The sequence below is a fragment of the Copidosoma floridanum genome, unplaced genomic scaffold (assembly GCF_036245765.1).
Source record: "Copidosoma floridanum isolate Cflo_tuat_1 unplaced genomic scaffold, Cflo_Japanese_pri ptg000021l, whole genome shotgun sequence".
NCBI classification, from domain to species: domain Eukaryota; kingdom Metazoa; phylum Arthropoda; class Insecta; order Hymenoptera; family Encyrtidae; genus Copidosoma; species Copidosoma floridanum.
Window position 1 is genome coordinate 33,023,781 of NW_028321898.1, and position 24,480 is coordinate 33,048,260.

The window sequence follows — 24,480 nt, forward strand, 5'->3', positions numbered from 1 at the left end:
TCTCTGCTGTGCCTATTGTAATATTTTTCGATTAACGCGAATTTTTATTATGAAATGCAATGTTACCCCCTCCAAGTCCTGTCATATATACTTAATTAATAGATGAACGTGCGAATTTGTTTTAGGTCGGAGCCGCGGGCCGCGGGAGGAAGAAGGATGTTCGGCTGCGGGGACGCCAGGAGGAGGAGAGCGGACCCCTCGGCCCTCGAGCATCGGCATCGAGTAGCCCGAAAGCAGCCCAATCAGCAGCAGTGGATGCGTCAGCCGTGCCCCCGGCACAACCGTAGGAGCTTGGCAAGGGCATCATCATCAACGACAGCGACAACGTTGGGAAACAACAACGAGTGCAACAATGACAATGGCGAGTGTGGTTGTAGGCCCGGCTAGCCTACCGGTTTCCAACATGCTCGGCTCCTCGAAGAGGTACCACCTGGCCAATGGCTCGCCTACGCCCCCCAAGGTAAACATTTTTTTTTTTTTATACTTTTTTTTCACACGCTCCGGCGAATCCTGTTCTTTGCATCATTTTTAGTTTTGTTGCAACTGTTGTGACACTTTTTTTTTTGTTTTTTTTCTGTTTTTTTTCTCAACGAGCGAAAAGTGGGATATCTCGAAATTCAGGTTTTTCGTCAAAAACAAAAGCATACACTCGTAGGTACCTACGTTTTGCAATACCCAATGACATATTCCGGGCTAGCCGCTACATGCGCATCGGAAAAACGAATTTTCGAAAATTCCGTCGAAAGCTCGAGTTGTTGCTCTCGCGCGTGATCGATCGAACGCTGCTATTGGTATCGCGGTACTCCATGTTTACGACCCACTACCGGGGGAGAAAAGACTTTCTAGTGAAAACAGCGGCCAAATTGATCGATCAGTCATTAAAAAGCTCATTTTTGTACGAGAGCTCCTTGACAAATATAATACATGTCTTAGCTACACTCGAGGTTGCTGGTTATTATTATTTTTTTTTTCCCTACCCCCTGGGTGTTTGTCACGTGTCTGCGAGTGTGTTTATAGGTATATAGCATTGCCGGCGCGCGATCGCGTATAATCGTTTCAAAAGGCGCGACGAGAGTGGGAGAGAAAGAGAGAAAAAAAGGAACCTACATCTTTGTAGACGACAGAAAACCGTGAAACCCAAAGCGCTCCGCGAAGGACGCGTGCAGTAGATGTAAGTATACGTACTTGCTTGTCGCTTGAGAATGGAAAAGGACGCGGAGATTACCGCTCCGGCCAGCCCGCCGGTGATTATGACACAGTCCGTTTGGCCTAGCTATACTTAGCCGCATGGATACGTCGTTTGACTTTACTTTTAGAAAGTCGCGCGATCGATGCCTGCAGCGCTCCATCCACTTTGCCACGCATACGCTACGTCTTACTTGCCTTTTGCTCTCGTTTTTTTTATTCGCTGGACGCTGTAGCTGTCATTTTGCCGATGTACGCCTGAAAGTGTCGAGTGGACGTTTTTGTCGTTAAATGTTGGACGGATAGCCGCGAACACTGTTGTATCAGCATTTTCAGCGGTTGGTTTTTTTTCCCCCTCTTTACGCGATATTTTATTTTAACGTTGCCAACAACCTGTGTTATTGCGCAAAATTCCTCGGTTACTCTCGAGATGAGCTTTTATTTTTTGCTTCAACAAAATGTTGGCAACATTCCAGTTACCCTAGTACGATTAAATCGTCGAGGTGCCTTCGTGTATATTGTAAACCTACGCCGAGTCCACTTGATTTCACACCGGAAGCCGGGAGAGACTCTTCGGGGATTTTGATTTTTATCAGCCCGGCGTAATGAAATTATTGTTAATATTCATAAGAAAAAAAATTACTGCACTTGAATATAATCGCAAGAAAGTGTTGCGGCGCTCCTATACAGAATCGGCAATTAAATTTTAAAAGGTTACTTTCTACAACAATTTCACATCGTATACAATAATATACATGTTATAAATGGTTTTGTTTTTTTTTCCTCCACACGATAGACCTACTTTAGAAACTGTTGTTGCCACTGTAATCAATACTCCAAACCAAACAATGAATTTTTATTTGCAGAGTCGGTGTTTAGGAAAAAAAAAAAAAAGTTTTGCGCCAGTTTACGGGTGAAACGCATGTAACATTTATCGGCTCTAATAAACAAACACCCAACGATTTCGCAGGCATGATTTGGCTAATCAACAAAATTCCATGTAGTTATCTCTCACTCTCTCGTTGGTGCAGCGTAATACCAAAGAGAAATGATCGGACGGATTTCTCCGGCACGTAAGAGTACACCAGCTCGACTCGGTGTGTACCTATTACCTATACCTATATGTACTTACATATAGCGACGAGATCCGGTATCGGCACGAGAGGGCACAGATCGGTAACGGCAGGCCTTTCGAGGCTCATTAGGCCGGTGCTTATACGCATAATTTCCATGCGAGTGCAAAGGTCGGGACGTAGAACGGCAACTATGCACCTATAGAGTTTCTCTATGGGGAAAAAGAAGTAACGATCGGTATCGCGTGGGCTGCAGTGATGTGGGCGACTACAGCGCCTACGCGTACAAATACATTGCATGCACCGTGTGTGCTCTCGTGTACGGATTTTATTCGTCGAAAGGTGTCAATGCGCGCGAGAAAGTCACCTTACGAAAGCTACAGTGTAAGTTATAGGTACGAACAAATGGCTTTGCACTTGAGATAAAGGTTCCATGTAAATCGGTAAAATCCAATGTGCGAAGGTGGCTCTATATATGTTTTTGTGTAATATATTTAGAAATACATACACACAAGCTCGGCCGTATATTTTTATCAAGTAGCGATTAATCTCCGTATTATTACCGTATCTCTACACTGTTCCCTATACATATACCTCGACGTATCGCGCATATATATATATATTATATTAACTCTGTTTGCACCTGAGATGACGATAAATGAAAAATGAAAAGAAAATGCTATTTTTGTTGTTATTTTAAATTAAAACGCTTTCCATCCGAAAAGAGAGTAAGTGATTTCGTTGTTTTCGCTCGGCTGGATCGAACTTACTACCCCGCTGCAGTCGGTTTTGATGAATAAGACAAACAACAGCAACAGTTATAATAATATGATGATTGTATATGTACCAACGGAGCGGGCTCCGGTATAAATGTGCTCAGTTGTTTATCACTCAAGTACTCGGGTGTATTATACTTTTCTACCCACAGAGTTTCGAAACGCGTGTTCCACAATGGTCTCGTTTATTGCGATCTCGAGAATCGTTTTTGTTCACCGATTCCACGGGTCAGCATCGGGTGAGACGCAACAACGGTATACACATATAATACTATATATGTATATGTAAGTAAATGGAACATATTTATATGGTGCACTATACTTATACGTAGGTATAGGTGTAGGGGTTAACTCGGGCCACGCAACCCATGCACACACGCAGGTATAATATACGTGCACATTGACGTTACTTTCCGCGAAGCGCCGCGGTGTGGGATATAATTGTGGGATCCTCGCCATGGGTATATTATATTTTATACGCGTGCATGTGATGCGGGTTGCCAATGGAGTGGAAAAATTTAATTACTTTAATTCGCTGTATGCTCGTTCGTCTAATGAAAACGGCTTCGGAACGAATAATGCTCGACCCTGTTGGGTAAGAGATTTACCTAAAACGCTCGCGTAAGAGCCGACGGGATGATGGTGCATTACCTGTAGACCTCCACCTATACATATACAAGCAGAAGCATTGTTTATAATTACCATCAATGGGGGTGGAGCGGGCATTGGGTTAACGGATCCTCGGTTCTTTTTACCCGACGGTATGGCACGGAAGCGGCTAATTGCGAGCGCGGGCTGCCGATAAAAGTGCGGGAACAATAAATATTGTGCCTCTAGAGATAATCCGTACGTAAAAAGGTACTTTGGTACAACGGGGAGATAACTATGTATGGCACCTGTACTCCGTTGGTCCGTACTTATATCTATAATTCCGCGGTGGGCTTTTTTTTGCTCCCCGATTTTTCACTTGATTTAGGCAAAGTGAAAGCATCGGCGATCATACTATATACGTACCTACTCGGTTGTTGCTCACTTTCGAAGCAGTGAGCTGCTTAGCTATCTGCCGAGGCTGAGAGAGGGAGAGATTAATGCTGATTGTCAGCTGTGGATACACGTGCGCTCGATTTATCGTTCGTGTGAAATCGTTGATCAAACGAGCAACAAACCAGCAAATGCTGTTCACGCGTCATGCAAGCTATGGGTAAGTCTTCCGAGCATGACAATTCAACTTGGCGTTGAAAGGTCGTGATCCGCGGAATAGGAGCCTTTTGATTTTTAAGTGCAGGAAGTAAAAAAGTGCGAAATCCACGATGATAATATAGGTGGAATTTTGAAGCTCGCGAGACCGAGCAAACGGAAAAGCGTGGAAAGGCGGAAGTGCATCGGCGTGAGGCGCCATCGGATCATTTTTTTCCCTCGGTTCCGGTTCTCCCGCGTAAAAAGCGCACACGCATAAGTACATTGCAATCGTACGAACGTATGCACGTAAACATGTTATACACACTCTCACTCGTTCCCATACGGATGCGCGAGGCCCGGATTTCGCTTGGCACGGCGCATGTTATAAATTTGCTTCCCATCCGCGCGCCCAAGTAGGTATGTAACTATATAATGCCCGTTTGCCCGAGATATCGATGCCAGGAGGAGCGTGGCGTGGCCAGCATACACATAAACGTGGTCCCTGCACTTGCTTACGTTGCACGCGCACAGGCTGAGCTGCGCCAAAGAAATAGATTAGATTAGAAAGGAGGATGTGAGGAAAAAATTATCGCACACTCGCTCGTACACATACATGTACACAATATTTATATACCGTACAGTATCTGATCTTTGTAAAATTATACCTATACTTACAGTTGAAACAAAGTTACACACCTCCCTATCGGGCATCGGCGACATTATTTCATTTCATTTTATTGTGTTTGCATGCACTTACTTTCTTACGCTTACGTATGTATAGTATATGTATATCGAGTTCACGAGCATTGCTGATTTTGATCGATCGATCGGATAGATCGCGATAACCGAAGGCCCTGGACTCCGGTGCTGCAGCCGTGGGACCTTTTTCCTACTGTCCGAGGCACAAGGCTGCATAATATATGTATATTATATTATGTACTTACCCGATGAACCGATCTCTTTTTTTATTTATTTGTTTGTCTTTATTTATGCGTGCTCCCTCGACACGATGAATCACGTTGATAAAAAAAAAAAAAAAAAAAAAGATTAATTCAAAGCGATGGAGCGATACAGTAAGTAGACAATGCCGTAGCTCAGACCGGCCTGGAATCCTTGCACCCGCTCGCTGACGTAACAAATAAAGTAATAGCTCGAGTCCACGCGGAGAACGAGATAATAGCTCACTGGACAGGCACATCGTGAGCAAGTGCAGCACTCGTCAGAGAGAAGCTGTTGAAAAAACAAACGATACACTCACATCAGCCAAGAAAGCTATAGTTTTAGAGGAGAGAGAGAGAGAGAAATCGTTGAAATAAAAACAACCGATCGTATAATGTATAATCAACTCGCGCTCCACGCGTAATTCACGCGTAATTTATAGGTATATAAATACATATATCCACGATTGCGCGCATGGTTTAGCCCATACTCTACATGACCATCACGCCCCACTCATTTAAGCACATCAAGCCAATATGATATTATACAGACGTATTCTCACCTTCCTATAACTTCCTGGCCATTATAAACGGAGAGCCACGCGTCCGCGGAAAGTGCAGCAGCCCGCACTAACCCCGAGGAGAACTCTCTTTCTCTCTCCTGTCTCTTGGGGTCCATGTGCCAAACGCGCCTTTTTAGTCCGTCAACTACTTATTGTCCCGCGCCACACATTGTATGATCGTCGTTGCAGGGCTACGAGACACTGAGCAAAGGCAGCAAAAAGTCGTGGAGCGTGCGATTGGGATTGTCGCGAGGCTCGCACTCGACCCGGCAGCATCATCCCGGCTTTGTCGGCGCCGGGGCCGGTGGCTGGGGCACCGTGAGCGGAGGTAGCGTCCTCGCCCAGCAGATGATATACGGGGAGCCGTGGCTGTACGGCACGGTCAGGGGGACGGCCGGCATCGCCCATCACCACCATCACGGGGCACCGCCGGTACTCCTCGTGTGCTCGTGCCCGGATTTTCTCAGTGGCACCGCCAGGGATCTCGGCAGCAATTGCCGGAGATGCGGTGGACACAGGCTCGCCGGGCTAGCGATCGGCGGCACGTGCCGAATGCCCACCACGACCGTCAGGGCCAGGCCCAGTTTGGCCGGTGAGTCTTTTTATGCAAACATCATAGGCTATATATACACAAATGACTTTTGACGCGTCATTTACTGAATGTGTTTGGGGGGAAAAAAAAAAAAAAAAAAAAAAAAAAAAACATCTTCATCCGTAAACATGCAGGGATGCTGAAGCCGAGCGTGGACGATCCGTACGACTTGATGCGCCGGAGCAGACTGGTGGAGCCGCGGTCGCGAGCTCGTAGCATATCGCCCCTGCGTCAGGCGAGCCAGCGCGACCCGCGTAGCCAGAGCGTCGTGCGCTGCACGCCGATGATGGACAGGTCGGGTGTCAAGGTGGCCACCGTCGAGCCAATGTCCAGGACGGAGTGGTTCGATCGTGGTGGCGCGCCCAGTCCCACCTTGGCCCTCGTCGACGACTGCCCCAGTCACAAGCTGGTAAGAGTTACCACGGACAATACACGTGTGCATATTATACGTATACGTATAGTCACACCTTTTGCCAAAGAGTCTTCTGATGTACATGAATTTTCATATCTTTCTCTCTCTCTCTCTCTATGTTTTTCCATCTCATCTCTATATCCTGGCGGGCAAACACAGAGTGAGAAGCAACAACAGGGCCAGCAGCCGGGGGCTCGGATGGTCCGTGGGCCCAACGCCAGGAGCTGGCAGCAACCCGAGGAGGAGACGAGCAGCACGGACTCGCGCAAGAGTATTCTCGAGTGCGACGTGAACCCGTACCTGCTGCTAAAGGGCAAACAACAGCAGCAGCAGCACCACCAATCGAAGAACGAAATGGGCGTGGCAGAGGAGGAAGGGAACGGGGTGGAGGAGGAGGAAGAGGACGAATTGAGCGACGAGCTCTCGGACAATGCTCTCGAGCGCGACTCGTCCTCGTCGGTGGGTCCTGGAAAGCAGCGCCACGGTAGATCCGCGCCTCCGAGCCTCTTCGATCCGTCAAAGGTCAAGTCGATCGAGCGCATGCCGAGCAGCCGGAGCTCGGTAGCCGCGATCGGGGGCCAGCGCATCCGCGTGTTCAACGAGCCACGCCAGCCCAGCGACGAGGACGAAGAGGAGGAGGAGGACCACCACCACCACCACCATCAGCCAGTAGCCATAACTCGCATACCGATTCCAAAGATATCGCCCAAAAGGCCGCCCCGTAGGATCAAGGAGGCCAAGGGTGCCCCCAAGGGCATACTCAAGCGCACCGAGCGCCAACCGGCAAACCGATCGATCTTGTTTAACGCCAGCTCCGCTGCTCCCGCGACAGCCGATTCCGGCAGACGCCACCAAAGGACCGTTCTGTTTAACGTCGACAACATGATCCTGGCGCCCGAGAAGCCACCGTTGCCGCCGCCGGAAATCTGCCCGAGTCCGCCGAGAAGGACGAGTTGCAGGGGCGCGGACGTGGAGTCCGTGGTCAGCGAGTCGCCCATCGTCCCCGAGGAGATCCACGAGAGGCCCCATCGCTTTATCACGGTACCGAACATCAAGAGCCCGAAACAGCAGGCTGGCACTAGTAGGCAGGTATCCGAGGCGAAGATCGTGCCAAAGGTCAACAAGACCGTGCCGCCGATCGAGAGGATCAAGATCGACAAGTTCGTCCCGTCGAAGAAGCAGCAGTCGAATCATCATCGACTTTCCCAGGAGCCGAGTGTGGCGCTACGGAGGAGCCTCGAGAGTCCTGTCGTCGCGGGGACGAGCGTTTCCCAAGGGCTGGACGAGGATGGAACCGAGGGGCTGTCGGCCATCAAGTCCATTGCCGTCGATGAGAAGGACATGGCCGACAAGTGCGAAGGTACAGTCGATGATTCCCATGTTTTTACGTGCACGCGCTGCGAGACGAGTGATCCGGCGATGAATAAAAATCGGTATCGGTGACATATCGGGAGGAAGACAGTCCCAAGTGCCTGTTGTAACTTTTTTTTTTTTTTTTTTTTTTTTTTTTCTCATTGGTGCGTGAGTGTGTCGGTTAAAAAGAAAAAAAAAAGAGGGCGGGAGGGAGAGTCGAAAAAAGTAATTGAGTCCGGTCTCGGGAAGCAAGAAGCCGGGGCGCGACTATGCTAATTCCGGACGAGGGGATAAGCGAACCGTTAACCGGTAGATAGGCGAGCCCGTTATCAAGGTCTTTGGACTTTTGAAAAATAAAACTGGCTGCTCCGACTCGTCAAGGACAGCGGCTTCTGATGCACACGTCGTGCGTACTCAAGTATGTACCTACCAATCGCCAGTGCAGCATCTAACACGTTCAACGGCACCTTGGCGACAAGATAATAACGATCGTGCATCACGCGAAACCTCCTTCCGAATATACGTACATTGCACCACGGAATCATAAACATACATTTAAGTATATTTGTACGTAATATGTATACATATGGTACAGGGACGCGTGTATAATATAGGTAACTTTGTTTAGCGGGGAAAATTCCTCTCGACGCGGAGGAAGAAGCATCCCGAAGTGCAAGTCAGCCGCAGAGGGTCAACGAGCCCATTTTTCCGATATATATATATACACGTGCATGGTATACTTGCGTACGTGCGGGGTGCATCTGTAGATGCGCGGGACCGATAACGAACGAAAAAGAAGACAAAATCCGTCGAGAGAGTGAGTTTCCCCCAGCTCGTACATGTAGGTATACGTATACCAATACCCACCATGTGCTCTCGCCTCTTCCATACAGGGTATAAATCTCCCGGCTGCACATGAATTAACCCGTCTCTCTCTCTCTCTACGTGAGCCGCAACTCCAGAGAGATACACAATATATATGTACAATAGCATATCCAAGCGAAAGCTACGGCGACGAGCATGACGTGTACCTGTACTTACCTTACCTATATATATATATATATATTTACGTAAAGGTTTGAATCACGCGAGAGAGGGAAATATATTTCTCGGGAATCTTCTTCGCTGTATATGTGTATATACATTACTCGGTTGTCCTCCGCCCGCGTGTAAATGAATTACCGCATCAGAGACGACAGCGTAGGTGCGCGAGAAAGGATTCAAGCCTGAAAGCACGCCTCTGCGTCTATATATATGTACATACCTACCCTACACGTTGTGCAACTTTTACCCTTCATGCTGCAGAGATTTTCGGCGAGCGAAAGTATATTATAGGAGCTAGGTACGGGCTCGACGCGCGAGGGGGTATACAATAAAAAAAATATATTTATCTTTTCGTCACACATGCGCGGGAGATAAGTAGAGGTTAAAATTAGCATCTCAATGTTCATCTAAAAGGGCAAAGCGAAATTTCTGTGGTTATATGTATACTGCACCCATACCTATAATCTACGTAATATACATCCATGGAATAACCGTAGCATAATCGTTATTTGCGAGTGAAATTACTTAATCGCGGAGCTTTGTTAGTATACGTGTGAGTTTCGAGAGAAAAATGATAAATAAACGCCTGCTCGAGAACTAAGTGGGTATGTACTTACATTATTAGGTACATATACTTACTAAGATTGGGCCTCGAATCGAGGAGGCTCTCTTTTCGAGCTGATCGGTAAAGTATCATCGTTTAGGTGTACACCAAGCATGTACCTACTACTCGCTTGGGTATAATATATATACATATGTATAGGTGTATATCAGCGATGGAGCGGAGCGGAGGAGAGAATCGCTCGGAGAAAAGTGAGCGCGTGGGAAAAGGAGCAATAGACGCGCAAGGAGTCAAGAAGCACGGCCGCGAGGGAAAGGGAGAGACAATGCTCGGGCACACACACACACATACACATGTACATATATGTATATACGTACACGTGTCCCCAGTATAAATATACAGGTACGACAAGTACAAGGTTCGCGAAGGAGCTCCTCGATTTATCACGCGCGTTCTTCTCTCCCCTTCTAATCCGCGGGCGCGACGGGTGAGAGCAAAAACCTGCACCGCTCCCCCTCGCTTCGACAATCGCTTATACTTGCCAACCTAATGCTTGTACCTACATTGGACACGCGGAAGGGCAAAAAAAGAAGAAGGAGGACAAAGAGGAACGTCTGACGACTCAATCGCGCGAGATAAGCAAATATATATACATAAGTAATGGGGTATGCGCGTTACAGGATGCACTGCTAGTACCTATATTATTTTTTACCCGATCGAATGATGGTTACTTGTCTTATTATCTATATTATAATATACAACCCCGTATACTAATATATAGGTATACCTACTTAGGTATGAAAATGTCAATTGCCCACTGGAGCTGGTGATGGATAAGCATGGGTACACACACGCGATAAGAAAGAAAAATTTAAAAGACCAGTAGGTACATAAATATTATATTAATTGTATTATATTATGTCCATCCATCAGTTTTTTCTCGCTGCACTTGCATAAATATTTCTTACATCGTATGTGTAACTTGCGAAAATATATTTAAGACAATAGGTATGCTTTTGGAGGGGGGAGAGAGAGAATAAATATACATTGTTATTATTATTATTAATTATTAATAATAAAAGTAACGATATCGAATGGAGAAAAAGAGAGAGACTCTTTGTTCTCCTTAAGCAATTATACGCACGTTAGGCTGGTATAAGCACGTTATACTCGTAGGTATATATACTTGGGTAGGTATGCATACTTGCGTAGAGACGCAAGCTCTGCTTCCAATGAAACGGAGAAAGAAGATTTCTTTCACCTTGTAAATGTACAGGTATCTATATGTATATTTTGACACATCATTTCATTATTTCGCTATTGAAGTCAGTGCAGCGCACGCCGAGCGACTATACTTAGTAGACTCCGCATCTATTACATATTATTATATACCTATATACGCACTTTTTCGAATCGGTTTCTAACTATTGTTCTTAATATGGAACGCAAAAATTTCTACATGGAGTGCAGACTACCAAGCATACACATTTTAGCGCAAACAAGCGTAGCTCAAGTATAATTATATACACCTGCATGTTCGCCCCTCTGCTGCCGGAATGGTATAGGTGTAGGCACACACACACATATGTAAATGCTCGGGGATTATCTAATTTAGGACACTTTCACCTCGCTCTCTTAATTACTGTGTACTTATATATGTATACCTTCTCCCTATACAACACCTTGCATGGGATTTCTTGTTTACCCTGAAAATTCACATGATGATTACTTTCAAATGCCCATTCATTCGTTGTGTGTTTCATGTCACCCTTCCTTTCTACTACATGTTTACCATATGGGTATAGTATTTAGGTAGGTACCTAATTCTTCATATAGGTACATAATTATATTATATACCTATACGCGAATATCTTTCAGGCACCTACAGACTGAGAGGTCCACATATTTATGTCCATGTTTGCACTTTTATTCGAATATTGACACACAATGGTAATTTACCAGACAACCTATACATATATATGTATTAAAATTCTGGGAAGGACGAAAGTCACGGGTTTCGTCGGGTGTATTGTTCGATCAAAATTAGAGGGAGCGCAAGGACGACAGCAACAACTAATTGCACGGCTAGAATTTTTCGTAACGACACATCACGACGAGTCAGATGTACCGCAGAATAGTCCCCGGCTTGTACATTACGTGAGAGAGTGACGGGGAGATTCGAAAGTAGCTCCGTCTACATACATACTCCGTGCACCTGTATTAATAATACATAGAATATTGATGCATGTGTAAAATATATAATAGGGTACACACAGGATATAGGCATGCTCGAGAATTTGTGGAACGCACGCATCAGGCGAGTTGGGGTGAAGTAGGTACGAGTCGCGATTGCGTAAATCGTTCGCGATGCCAGCCGTCACCCTCATTATATTTATATTTTCATAGCTATAAATAGAGATACTTGGCCTCTTTCTTTTCCATCCATGTGCTTTTATATTGGTACATATTACGTACTCGTCCTTTGCATTTTTCGTCATCATCATCATCATCATATCCCGATCGGTACATTTTTCTCCAGCTCCAGTCTACAATATAATATTATATTCTAGGAGTGTCAATGAATTACAAAGCTTAATGTAAGAGATTTTTTTTTCTTTTCAATTTTCGCATAGTAGGTATCTCATTTTAAATCCGAGCATCACGCATCTTGATTCATTTTCACGCATAAAAGCTGGACGTGGCAAATGATCAAACTCGTAAAATCCAGATGTCAGTCGCGTAGGTATATTACCGGTAGAAAGTACTTACTTTGCAGCATGGATTTCGAGATCGGCATGTAGTTACAGCCTATACGTTGATATATATTATACCCCTAGATATACCTATACTCGAATCGTCAAGCAAAAAAAGGAAAAAAAGAGAGGATGCGCTTACCGCTGCCGGTGTACAATACAAGTCCACACGCGCAGCAAAATTCGAAACTCTCGATGCAACATCCGAGACGGCAGTTCCTCCGATGCCTCTATGCATATACTTGACTATACCTGAAACGTGGTGCCTTTCTTATTCCTGTCTTTCATTTTCGCCGGAAAGGAAACCGCAGATTCGACAACATTGACCGATTTACCTTCCTCCTCTCCCTACCGTGTATATTATACCTATTACATTGAAACCAAAGAGCTGCATGATGATGCGCCTTCCTCTTTTTGCCACGTAGCGATGGTATCGCGCACGTGTGAATCTCGGAAAGTTTATCATTATTTTTTTTTCTTCTTCTCATCATTCATGTAGGAAACTTTTTCAACGCTTGTTCGCGCACTATGCCCAACTTTCACTGCCGATTCAGCGAATTTGACACAATCTGCAGGTACGTGCGCGCGCGTGTGTGTGTACATTCAATGCATAAGTAAGCATCCGATCGACATAGGTATATATATGTGCCTGCTACTCAAGTTATTATTCCAACTGAAAGTTAAAAATAACATCATTCAAACGTCCCGGGGATCGGAAAATCTAGGTACGGCAATCAACAGTAGCCGTGCAGTAGTTTGGCTCAATTAAACTCCGAGTTTGCTAATGATGTACGAACCGATCCAGCGTATCGGTATATTATACTCTACCTATATGCTATACTTACGATCTACGGGCGCGCGTGTGCCATTATACGCGGCATTACGTTATACATATATATATGTGTGTATATGATAAACGAGGAAAAATTGCGTGCAATTTGAAAGAAAAAGTGATGAGCAGTGGCAGCTGCAGTACATGCTCTTGATTGCAGTGAATTACCACGCAGTCAGTCACGATACATTCAAAACTATACTACTAAAACATAATGACTTGAGCCAATTACATTGACATATTCGGGTTTCCGTGGGCTTAGGAATCTCATTTCTCTGCTTAGGTATACATTAAATTGAGTTTTTTTGGGCAAATTATTGATTATTCCTCAACAAAATGTAAGTAGGTATATCAGGAAGATAAAATTTTCTAATTTTGTAGCCATATTACCTACGTGTATACAATGACATGTACGTGCATGTGCATAGCAGTGGAGAGGTTCCTATATATATAATGCATGGCAATGCGTACACCGACCCCATTGCAAACCTTTACCTGTATTAACTCGTAATGATGCTAATTAATGCTTACTCGCCTAAGATCACATTTTATTTACTCATAATACTAAATAAATATATTACTTTCAAAAATTCGTGGTTTTTTTTTTTTTTTTTCTGTAATTTGAATCAAGGGATCCAAAGATTTTCAGAAGTGTAATTGAAACCAATTTGGAATAGCACAATCTTTTTTATTTCTTTGATAAAATAGTTTTAGCTGTCTACTTAATTACGAGTCAGGGTGAAAATGGTCGCATATGGCTCACGGCACTAAAAGTCACAGTAGAAGGTAATAAGAAGTACATGCACGCTTACTTTTCGCTTCTGTCAGTATAGTATGTAGGTATAATGTCGTTTTTTTGAAGGCTATCGGAATATTTGCGTGACCTCGAATTCACCAACAATCTTACCTCTATAATACTTAAATAAGCCATCCTCCTTGTAAAACTCGCATGCGATGTTTTCGACTGCCATGCCGGGTGCACAAATGAATAAATGACTAGTATACGGTGGCACGGATCAATCATTAACCGCGTATTTGTAGGTAGGTATGAATGATATGTCTACAATCAAATCTAACTTTGAGGCTCAACAGATATAGTTATAAATAACTTTTGAAGTAGAGGAAAAATAATGGTAAATCTCACAATAGAATCGCACCGATAAGGATTAGGTCTTGAATTTCCAACTTTCCAACTCTTTGAGTTTCACTAAAAGTGAAAATACATATCAAATGGCTCGAATAGCTTCTCAATTTACATTTCATACGCATGATTTTTTTTTTTTTTTTTCTTCTTAATTTTAATTTGCTTTAATTTCATTTGATGCGTTGTATTTTTTTCTTTTTTTTTTTTTTTTGTTTTTTTCCTCAAAAATATTAATTAAGGAGTTTTGAAGGATCATCAAACCGACAAGCATTTTTCAAAATGACGTCTCAAGTTCTCAACGATTGAGGAATTTTCGTACAGACACACCCCACTTTGTGGGGAAAGAAAAAGTATTTGTTTTAATATATCCATCCAATAGTATTTTTTATTAGTAACCATCATCCGAGTCATACGCCGAAACAAATTATACACATAATATAGAGTTGTTGCACGTTGCACGAGTGCAGACCAACCCTTCGCGCTTGTAAACAAATGTGAAAAAGGGAGGAAAATACGACTCGACTGATAAACAATTAACGCAAAGGAGAATACTCGATTGAAGAGCCAATGAGAGCGCGAATGAAAAGAAGGCCCCGCGCTCGAGATGTAGTTGTTGCTACGGAGGGGGGGAAACTGAAAATTCCACGCTGTTTCCTGCACGGGTAATTTCACGGTGCGCTCCTCGAGGCTGAGATCGCCTCGCCATGGGAACCGATCTTAGCCGGCAAAACGATTCGCTCCGCGCTCGGGTGGAAAAAGTGTCGCGGCGCGCAACGATGAGAAACGGCATCGCCGTGCTCTCTTTCTTGTACACCTATAATAGGCTACAACGGATACGGGCACCTGCTGCTGTTGCTTCTTCGCGATTATGTCGTGCTCGATCGCCGACGCGCCTCTGTAATCTTCCACAAGCCACCTGGAGGTGGAGTTTTCTTTTTTTTTTTTTTTTTTTTCCTCCAACCCGTGGTGCAATTCATTCAATTAAATTGTACCGCGCAAAATGAAAAACATCATCCCGAACAGTACTTTTTATCTTGAAAATGATCGTACAAATGAGTTGTGATTTTATGCAGTGCACTCAGTGAAAGCAAAAGTGATTAATACAAAACTAAACGATTTAATTTTACCGCAACGCGTACATATTACGAGCGCGTGTGATTTTAATTTTGCAAAACTTTCACTCGCTCGTAATCCAAAGAAACGATGAAAAAAAAGAAGAAAAAAAAACTTTACCCATAGCAATGGAAACAACTTTGAAAAACCAACACTCGAGGAAATAGGTACATATATCGCTCCAATAAAATCATCATCCTACAGGATGTACGTGTTTGTACCTGTACAATAATATAATCAATTCATCGCCGTTTTCGTTAGAAATCACGTTTAGCGCTTTACGTAACAGCACATACACATGTATATCAGTTGCTGGCAGTGACGATTAAATATTGACTTTTTTGCTTTTTCGCCGAGCAGCAGTAGTCGATGATGCCGCATCGGTGCAGCCTCCAGCCACGACAGCAGGAACATGCCTGACGCGCAGCCAAAGCGAGAGATCGACGGCTCGTCCGGACATCGTGTCGGCGGCAGACGTCAACTTTGTTGACACTATGAGGCTCAGTCTCTGCCGGCGATCGAAGGACGATGACACGTCACTGGCCACCGCGGCGCGCGACACCACACGGAAAATCACCTTCGAGGAGGCTAGGCAGAGGCTGGGGGCCAGGGTGAGCATACACTTTTACTTTTTTTTTTTTTTTTTTTTTTTTACCGTATTGTCGTGCATGCTCGATGAATATCATCCCAATTATTTTCGTCAAAAGCAGGAATCGAAACTCGCCGAGTCGAGCGTGGCTTGCGTGGAGGAGGAAACCGAGCGTCAAATCGGGGAGTCATCGGTCGAAGGAGAAGCTACGATCAAAAGTGGCGAAGAGTCCAAGCCTATCGACCAGTTCGTGGGGATGAGACCGACCAGCTGGTCACCGCCACCGCGGTCGTCCTCTGCCGGGACGAGGATACACCGGCAGCTCGATCGGCACAGGGCCAACATCTGCAAAATCACGGTAACTCCAAAGCCCGCGGCACCGGCGCCTTTTATGGTTCACAGACTACAGGTATTTTATTTGTACGCGCATAGGTATACCTATTTGTACCTATTCGTCAATATCAAAGTGTAGGGAAAAAAAAAAAAAAAAAAAAACATCATACATCGTGACTTCGACAGGTGAATTCAAGCACGACGACCCCGCTGTCAAGGGGCACGCATGGCACGTCGATCCTGATAAACGGCGAGCAGCAGTCGCGAGCCACCGAGACCTGCATCTCCGACAACAAGGTGACCATAAGCGTGACCAGTGAGGACAATCCCACTATCTGCAATCCCACTGTTATCTCGGTGAACAACAATAACCCTCCGGAGTATCGGGCGAAAATCCAAACTTCTGGCGAACAGAAGCGAACCCTCGTCATACTGGACAATTATCGATCCAACATTGTCATTGGCGGGGATCGGCAACAGGAGACCAAAGTTCAGGTGAGATGACTCGCCATGCATTTTTGTTAACAAAAAGTAGAGTAAAAAAAAAAATAATATGAAAATAAATAAAAATTGGATTTCAGGAATCGTGCGCGATCGAAACAAACAAGATAAGCAATAGCAGCAGCCCCGTCGAGGTAAAACTATCGGCTGCTTTGAAGGACAAAGTCGAGCCCGAGGTGGATTCTCCGGACAACTCGCCGACGTGGAAACAAATAGTTCACTCCTCTAGCCGACCGTCGGGCGGCTCGAAGGAGGAGCTGATATCGAAGCTCTTGGAGGACTGTACCCAGTCCAGCCGGAGCGAGGTAATGTGTTTTCGGGTGTTGGACTTTTCTTTATGTACATTACGTAATAAGAATATGTGTTTACATACAAAGTATCTAGGTACATTGTAGTTACCTACTTTGATTCTTAACTTTTTCAAATTTACTTCAACCTCAAAGTGTCGTTGGAAAACCTATGATTTTACGATGTATTGCACATTATGTGTAAATCGATGTATCAAAAAAACTTACGAAAATGCTGATCTCGTGAAATAAAAAATTTTCTACCGTCAGAGCGTTGAATACTATATGTAGAAAAAAATCTACCGTAGTGCAAACGATCTATAACTAATTTACCTGGCATACTTTATGCAGTTAGGGATGGAAAGTTAAACATTTTGTTAAACAAATATTTAATAAAAATAAACAAATTAAGAAATACCTGTATCATAGCGATGAGAGGAACGCATTCATACGTTTTGATATTTTCAACACACATAATTACTAACATCAATAGACCAAAATATAAAGTTTATTTTTTTATGAAAAAATACTAGATGAATAGCTGTATAAAAAAGAAAAAATATTTTTTGTTTGTTACATAGTTAAACGACTTGATGTTCCCCGGGACTAAGGTTCGGTTCTTCCCCCTGGGCCCATGCAGGCACGAACAACACGGAGGCTCCGTGGAGGAGAGTGTTACTGTGGAAGAGGAGCAAGACGGGGAGCCCGAGTGCAGCGAGTCCGAGGAAGAGAATTCCAAGATCATGATTAAGAACATAAAGCTTAGGATGCGGTCCGTCGGGTCCAAACAGAGCCGCAGCGAGTCTAGTAGGGACGAGCCCGAGCCAGGCTATTTCATCCCGTCGAGTAGTTTCCTCGAGGAGAATGCCTACGAGGTGATCAAGGAGCCGATCTACGAGGAGATCCCCGACGAGCCACCACCTCTGCCTCTGAGTCCACCCCCGACGGAGGATTTCAGGGGTAAGTTTTTTGTTTTGTTTTCAAAGTTTAACGATCTTGTAAGGCGCATAATTGTGAGACACGTAAGTACCTAATAAACGTACGCCCCTTTTGCCGTGGCAGACCTAAACAGCGGACTCGGTCAACCGCTGAGCCAGTACTACGAGCCGCTTAACTGCGCCTACCTGTCCAAGAGCTTGGATCACTCGTCACCGATGGTAGACAATAAGGGTCTCTCCAGCAGCAAGTTCGAGCTGCTGAACTTCATTATGGATTCGAAGGAGAGGACTCGGGCCGGCAACGTGGCGCTAGATCAGGACGACGAGGAGGAGGTTGACGTGGACGAGGACGACGACGAAGATGAGGAGGACGAGGAGGATCCGGAGCGCGATCTCGAGGCCTTGTATGAGCAGAAGGAGACGAGCTTGGGCGACCTCAGCTCCAAGAGCTCGCAAATCTCAAACGTCTCGGACAGCAGCGAGGAGTGCAACATCATCCTCGCCAATTCGCCAGAGGCGCTCAAAGTACGTAAAATCTATATGTTTTTTCGTGGAATAGAAAAGTCTGGATGGTTTGCGGCCCTTACTCAGCTGATTTGCTTGTATCCCTCAGACTCGAACGGTCGACATTGAGCGCACGGACAGTGGCGTGGGCTCGGAGAGCAGCCAGGCAAGTAGCGGACGGGGTGGTGTCGGCCGAAGGTGGCGAGCTGGCACCAATAACAATAACAACGTCAGCAGTGCCAGCAGCACCATCACTAGTACTGGTATTACCTCGATGAACAGTAAAAATGGTGGTGGCTGTGGCATCGGTAACGGAGCTTCCAGCAGTGCCATACCGATCTTGGCAACGGCCACGGCGCCGGCTATTATACTGGCGAGCAAAATCGACCCAAAGCTCTGCGAGGATTGCGAACAGCGACTAGATCCCATCATCGTCGAGAGGTAATCAATTTTGCCCATACGGGTGATATTAATGTGCATTTGTAGCACTCTTCGCTGATTGTATGCACATACGTGCAGGCTTTCGGCGTCATGGCGCCACACGAGAAAGGACGTTCGTTATTGTTATTATGTATACGTCACCTACCTACCCGGACCACAGAACAATGGGGCATCTAAATGAATGGCGCTCATAAAATCGACTCTCCTGTTTGCCCCTCGCCTACAGTGCGGTTTTTTCTTTTCCTCTTTTTACCTACAGTTTTATGAACAGCGTATTCATAGCACATCGTAACACTAGCTTTCACGTGTTTATTTTTCGAATCTTACGTGGCCGTAGTAATCGGATTTTTAATGAATGCGACGTCAAGCTCACAGTCTATATTTATAAGACAAGTGAGGAAAGATACATCACAAAGTCCATCTCTACCCCATGGGGCATACGCGCGCGTCAGCCGTTCTTTATCGACGCATAAATTAGAAAATCTATCAACGAGAAGCCCGTTTTCTCGCATCGTTCTCGTCTGCCTGTTTGTCCACCCAGCTCAAGCTTTGTGCTCTCAATTCAATGTATTTTTTTTTGTTAATCAGGTGTTGGGCGACAAAAATGGTTCTACAATGTATTACCGCTCGACTTATTATCCGTAATCCCACGTATGCACACTCATAATGTATAGATCTATTGCCAATAGGTGATTTGTGAGCCAAGCATCGGTCGAGCATCAGAGAAATCGCTTATTATTTTTGTTCTCAACTCTTTTTTAATTTGCTTTTAGTAAGTATAATGTCGATGGTAAATAACGAGTCGCTAAATATAGTTAGCCACGAATTAAGAGTTATTGAGTTCGATCAGGACAGCCTCATCTCTCTTTCGCTTGAATTTTGATAGGGTGTCTCTGGCGTTATTTGCTTTTAAAATTAAAATTTAAAATTATGCACGGGATTTCGCGGGATGCCCCAGTCGCGCTAGCTCGGTCAGGAAAATAAATAAATAAATAAGCATATTCCTCAATTTTTTCTTTACAATCGATTGATACATTAAAAAATTTGGGAGCAGAGTTATATTTTCATGTAATTTTATACCAACAAAGAGACTCTGTTTACAGTGGTTCTCTCGCTAGTCTTGCCTCCGTAAAAATGTATACACATAAAATCACTGATAAGCTTATACATCAATAACATGGCTGAAATGCCACGTATACGTATACCTTGCGTCTACGGAAATTTTGAAAAGTCCTGGAAACCCCGTTTACCACCATTTTCGTGCTAGCAGTCAAAATGTTTGTCTCTGTAAAAAATTTTCCTTCCAACATATAAGTACACCACTTACTCTTAAAAAAAAAAATGAATGATTTACGAGCGATTTAACGGTGGAAGTAGGTACAAGTACAGCTGAAGGAGCTCATGGAGTGTTTTAATTCTAAAGTTTGCACGAAGCAACAGTAAAGAGTAAAAGTATAAATAGGGCCACGAGTAAGTATATTATTTATACGATTTCTCTTAGCGCGATAGCGATCAATAATAATCGGCCCGATAAATCGCGCAATTATAACATATCCTCTATCCTCCGGCATCTCTTAACATCTCTAACACTTGGGAGTCGCGTGGAAAGGCAAAACGTCTACCTGGAGCATACGTATATATACTCTTCGTCCCCGTGAGCTGGATCTGATTTCCGGCTTCGCCGTGGGTACATATTATATACACTCATATATCTATAAGCGATCGAAATGCCGAGCCGGCGCGACAAGTGCTCTCACCAACGCGGTAATATACATATACATATATGCATATATAACTTACAGGTCCCCGAGCAAAAGGATGGAGTGCCGTGTACACGTCTCGCGAACTTTCACTCGCTATCAATTTCCGCGAGGCGAGCTACGTATACGTATATTGTGTATCTAAACCGAGCGAAAGTATGTACCTATATCGGACCGTCTTATCGCGGTGCGCCATTGCAGCAGGCTAATTTCGGTTCCGCTGGCTTTATTTGCCGCCACCGCGTTTTTTTTTTTTTTTTTTTTTTTACAAGCGCACTGTCTTTTCTTCGTGCTTGTGTTTGCAGCTGCTGTACTTTATACCACAGCTATACGTATATGAAACAACAACCACTGGCTGGCTGCAGATGAGAGTCGTGCAGCCGATCTCTCGTCGAGAACGAAATTTCATGAAAATAAATCGTTTCGATCGTGGCTCGTTTTCCCAGAATAAACATTGCCCACCGGAATCGGCGCTCAATTATCTTTCCATTTGTGATTTCTTGTCGCGTAAATTGCCACTTAACCGATAAAAATATCACCTGCATTTGAGAGAGATTGAAAAAATCGGTTCATTCATTCGTGGCAATTAGCGATAATCTTTCTCGCGGTGAATGTATAAAGTATATATATAATTGTGTACATATGAATTCGAACGGGAACGGGAAAATGAGAGGAGAAAAAAAAAATTAAATTTAAAATGCAGGTACTCGTGTATGGACCTAATGATTAATTTCGTGTTCCATGTGCGCAGCGGTTGCCTTTACTCGCCGATGGTGTGCCGCAAGTGCAGCAAGAAGCGAGCCGAGCACAAGGAGATCGTCACGGAGATCGTCGAGACGGAGCAAAAGTACGGCCGAGACCTGCAAATCATCCTCGAGGAGTTTCACCGACCGATGCTCAGAGCCGGCCTTCTTACCCAGGAACAGCTCTCTGCCATTTTTCTCAACGTCGAAGAGCTGCTCGAGCACAACCAAATACTCGCCGAAAAACTCAAGGACGCGATAGAGCTTGCCCACGTAAATTATTATTATTATTATTATTATTACACACCTATTATTGTATACATTGATATAAATATAAACAGAGCACGTTACCCATCATATCACATAAATTTGTATGTATGCATATTCCGAGCTAAATATATATGTAATTATAAAAAATGCGTTGGTGCAGGAATCCGGCGACGAGGACCTGGTGGCGGTAGATCTGGGCAAGATATTTCTCGAGTCCGAGCGCATGCTGCACGCATTCGAGAGCTACTGCACGCGTCAGGGTGGTGCGAGCCTTTTGCTACAGAACTTGGAGAAGGAGAAGGAGTTACTCAGAATATTTCTCAAGGTCTCGCAGATGGAGAACACCGTGCTTCGAAGGATGAACCTCAATTCCTTTTTAATGGTAATTAATTCTTCTTTTTTCCCTTTTTCTTTTTCTCTCATCAATAGTTATTCATTGCATTCATCTTTGTCGTGTTGCAGGTGCCGGTGCAAAGGGTCACAAAGTATCCGCTTCTCCTAGCGCGTCTCTTAAAGGCGACGCCTTCGGGAAAATCGGAAATGCAGGAACTTAAAAAGAGACTTAAGGAAGCCCAAACTAATATTGAGCTGCACTTGGAGCACATGAATGCTGTCAGTATACTAACACATGCGTGATTGTAAACAATTTTTTTTTTTTTTTTTTTATTCAAATATTAAAGTCTCAATAAATGAAAGTGCCATGTTATACTTTTATCGGAAAACGTTTTCGTAATTAAAGTCATACATATAAACTTGAATAAATCGAACTACCAATAAGTGATCTTCAGGAGAAAGCCATGAAATATAATTACTAGTTTTTTTTTTTTTTTTTTAATAGGAGGCCAAAGATATTACGTCGACGAAACTCTGGCGGCGAATTTCGATTATACAGAACGGCAGGAGGTCTACGGGCGAGCAGGATGTGGTCAACATAAAACTGCGAAAGGTTTCAATTTTTATAAATACTAATAATCCTTCAATTGAAATGAATTATCGAATAAGGGAATGAAAAATACATGAATAACTAAACAACCTTTTGTACATCTCAGATGGCTGTGGAAGTATTGGAGTGGGCGCACGAGGACTCGAGGTTCGTTTTGGAGGGTCGACTCCTAGTTGCTCAACCGACTGAGAACAATTGGAGACGCGGAAGGACTGTCAAGCTCGCTCCTGTTACTGCTATGCTAGTTACCAATGGAAAGGTCAGTTTTGGTTGATCGATTCCAACTCAACGTTTCCTGATCTATATGCTTAATAAATTTACACCAATTTATCGCAAAACGTTTTGCAGCCCAACACGGAATTCATCGATTTCTCAGATGACTCTCTCTTTCCACGGCAAATTGGCATCAAAGATGCGACTCTTCTCCTTGTGAAGGAAAAATTGGGCCGATACTCCTTGTTGAGAGTAAGTATACAGTATTACTTGAAAAAACAAAAACAAAAATCCAGTTTTTCATCCAACGAAACGAAATTTTTTTTCTTTTCTCAATCTTACAGGAACCACTTTATCTTGACAAGTGTATAGTTTGCTGTGAGACGGACTTTGAGGATTACTTTGAAATTCAAGAGCTAGCTTCTAAAGAAACCTTTATCTTCAAGGTACGCGTGCACTCGTCGTGAAATAATAATTACATTGTCCTAATAATGTTTGTCTCAATTGAAATTTAATGTTTCGTTCCTAGGCTGAGGACGGTGCAAGGACTAAGAGGTGGTGTCGAACACTGCAGGCCCACGCACAGTCACTTGGGGCCTGGCGGCGACGACGCGGTGCCTTACCCAATATCATGATATGCAGCGTGGCAAGGAACTGATCCCCTACACCTATCTTTTTAATACATCAGAATCCACTGTCAGTTTTCATCGCTTTTTCGAGATCGATCCCGCATATTATATCGATCTCCATCAACTTGAGCAACGAATAACACATGGGAAACGTGTTGATCCAATTTTTTAATGTGTAAAATTATAGTGCGTCGCAGAAACTATAGTTTCCTACGTAACTGTATCGATATGGTAAAACTATTCACGGGCTGCGACAAATTGATGCTCGAGCTCGCGCCTGAGTCATTTATCCTTTAATAAGACCTACTCATGCCTATTATATGTAAACTGTTTGAGCATTATAATGATAATGAGCTTATCATTAAATTTACATGTATTATTAACTATTCCTTCTACTACTCCTCCCCGTCCCTCTAATTTTTATAATCCAGTCGACTTTGAGTTTTTCTTTTCATTTTATTCGATGACTTAGAGATGCAATTATTTTTTGATTATGCATGAAAATTCTTGTACTTTTAATCAAGATCATTGATCAGTAGCTGTGATATCGAGCCCCCCGGTGTATTGGGATATACTTGTAGTTTTAATAATTAATCTTGATGCAATTGTTAGTATCAAGTTAAATAAATATCATACGTACCATATGATAGACGCCTTCCCTGGGTGGCAGCCTATACATACATGACTTGTATGAATTTATTGTCCGAGCCCCATACGAGCGAAGAATGTTATATGTACCGAATATAAATTGTACCATAGTTTTATGTACATATGCTATAATATGAGTGTAAAAAAAAAATAGCTACCCTC

At 43.9% G+C, this 24,480-nt stretch overlaps 1 protein-coding gene across 1 annotated transcript; it reads left to right on the forward strand.

The window, feature by feature from the left end:
- The first annotated feature begins 352 nt into the window (after nt 1–352).
- Nucleotides 353–24,479, forward strand: RhoGEF64C (Rho guanine nucleotide exchange factor at 64C). The gene is made up of 19 exons (XM_014357939.3): nt 353–460; nt 5,904–6,306; nt 6,441–6,715; nt 6,878–8,078; nt 15,880–16,130; nt 16,227–16,517; nt 16,628–16,936; nt 17,023–17,247; nt 17,811–18,189; nt 18,292–18,692; nt 18,781–19,112; nt 21,624–21,888; nt 22,046–22,267; nt 22,348–22,497; nt 22,724–22,831; nt 22,935–23,087; nt 23,177–23,293; nt 23,386–23,487; nt 23,571–24,479. Exons 1-19 carry the CDS (start codon nt 353–355, stop codon nt 23,697–23,699), a joined length of 5,421 nt encoding a protein of 1,806 aa, XP_014213425.3. The 3' UTR covers nt 23,700–24,479.
- Nucleotide 24,480: the final 1 nt, after the last annotated feature.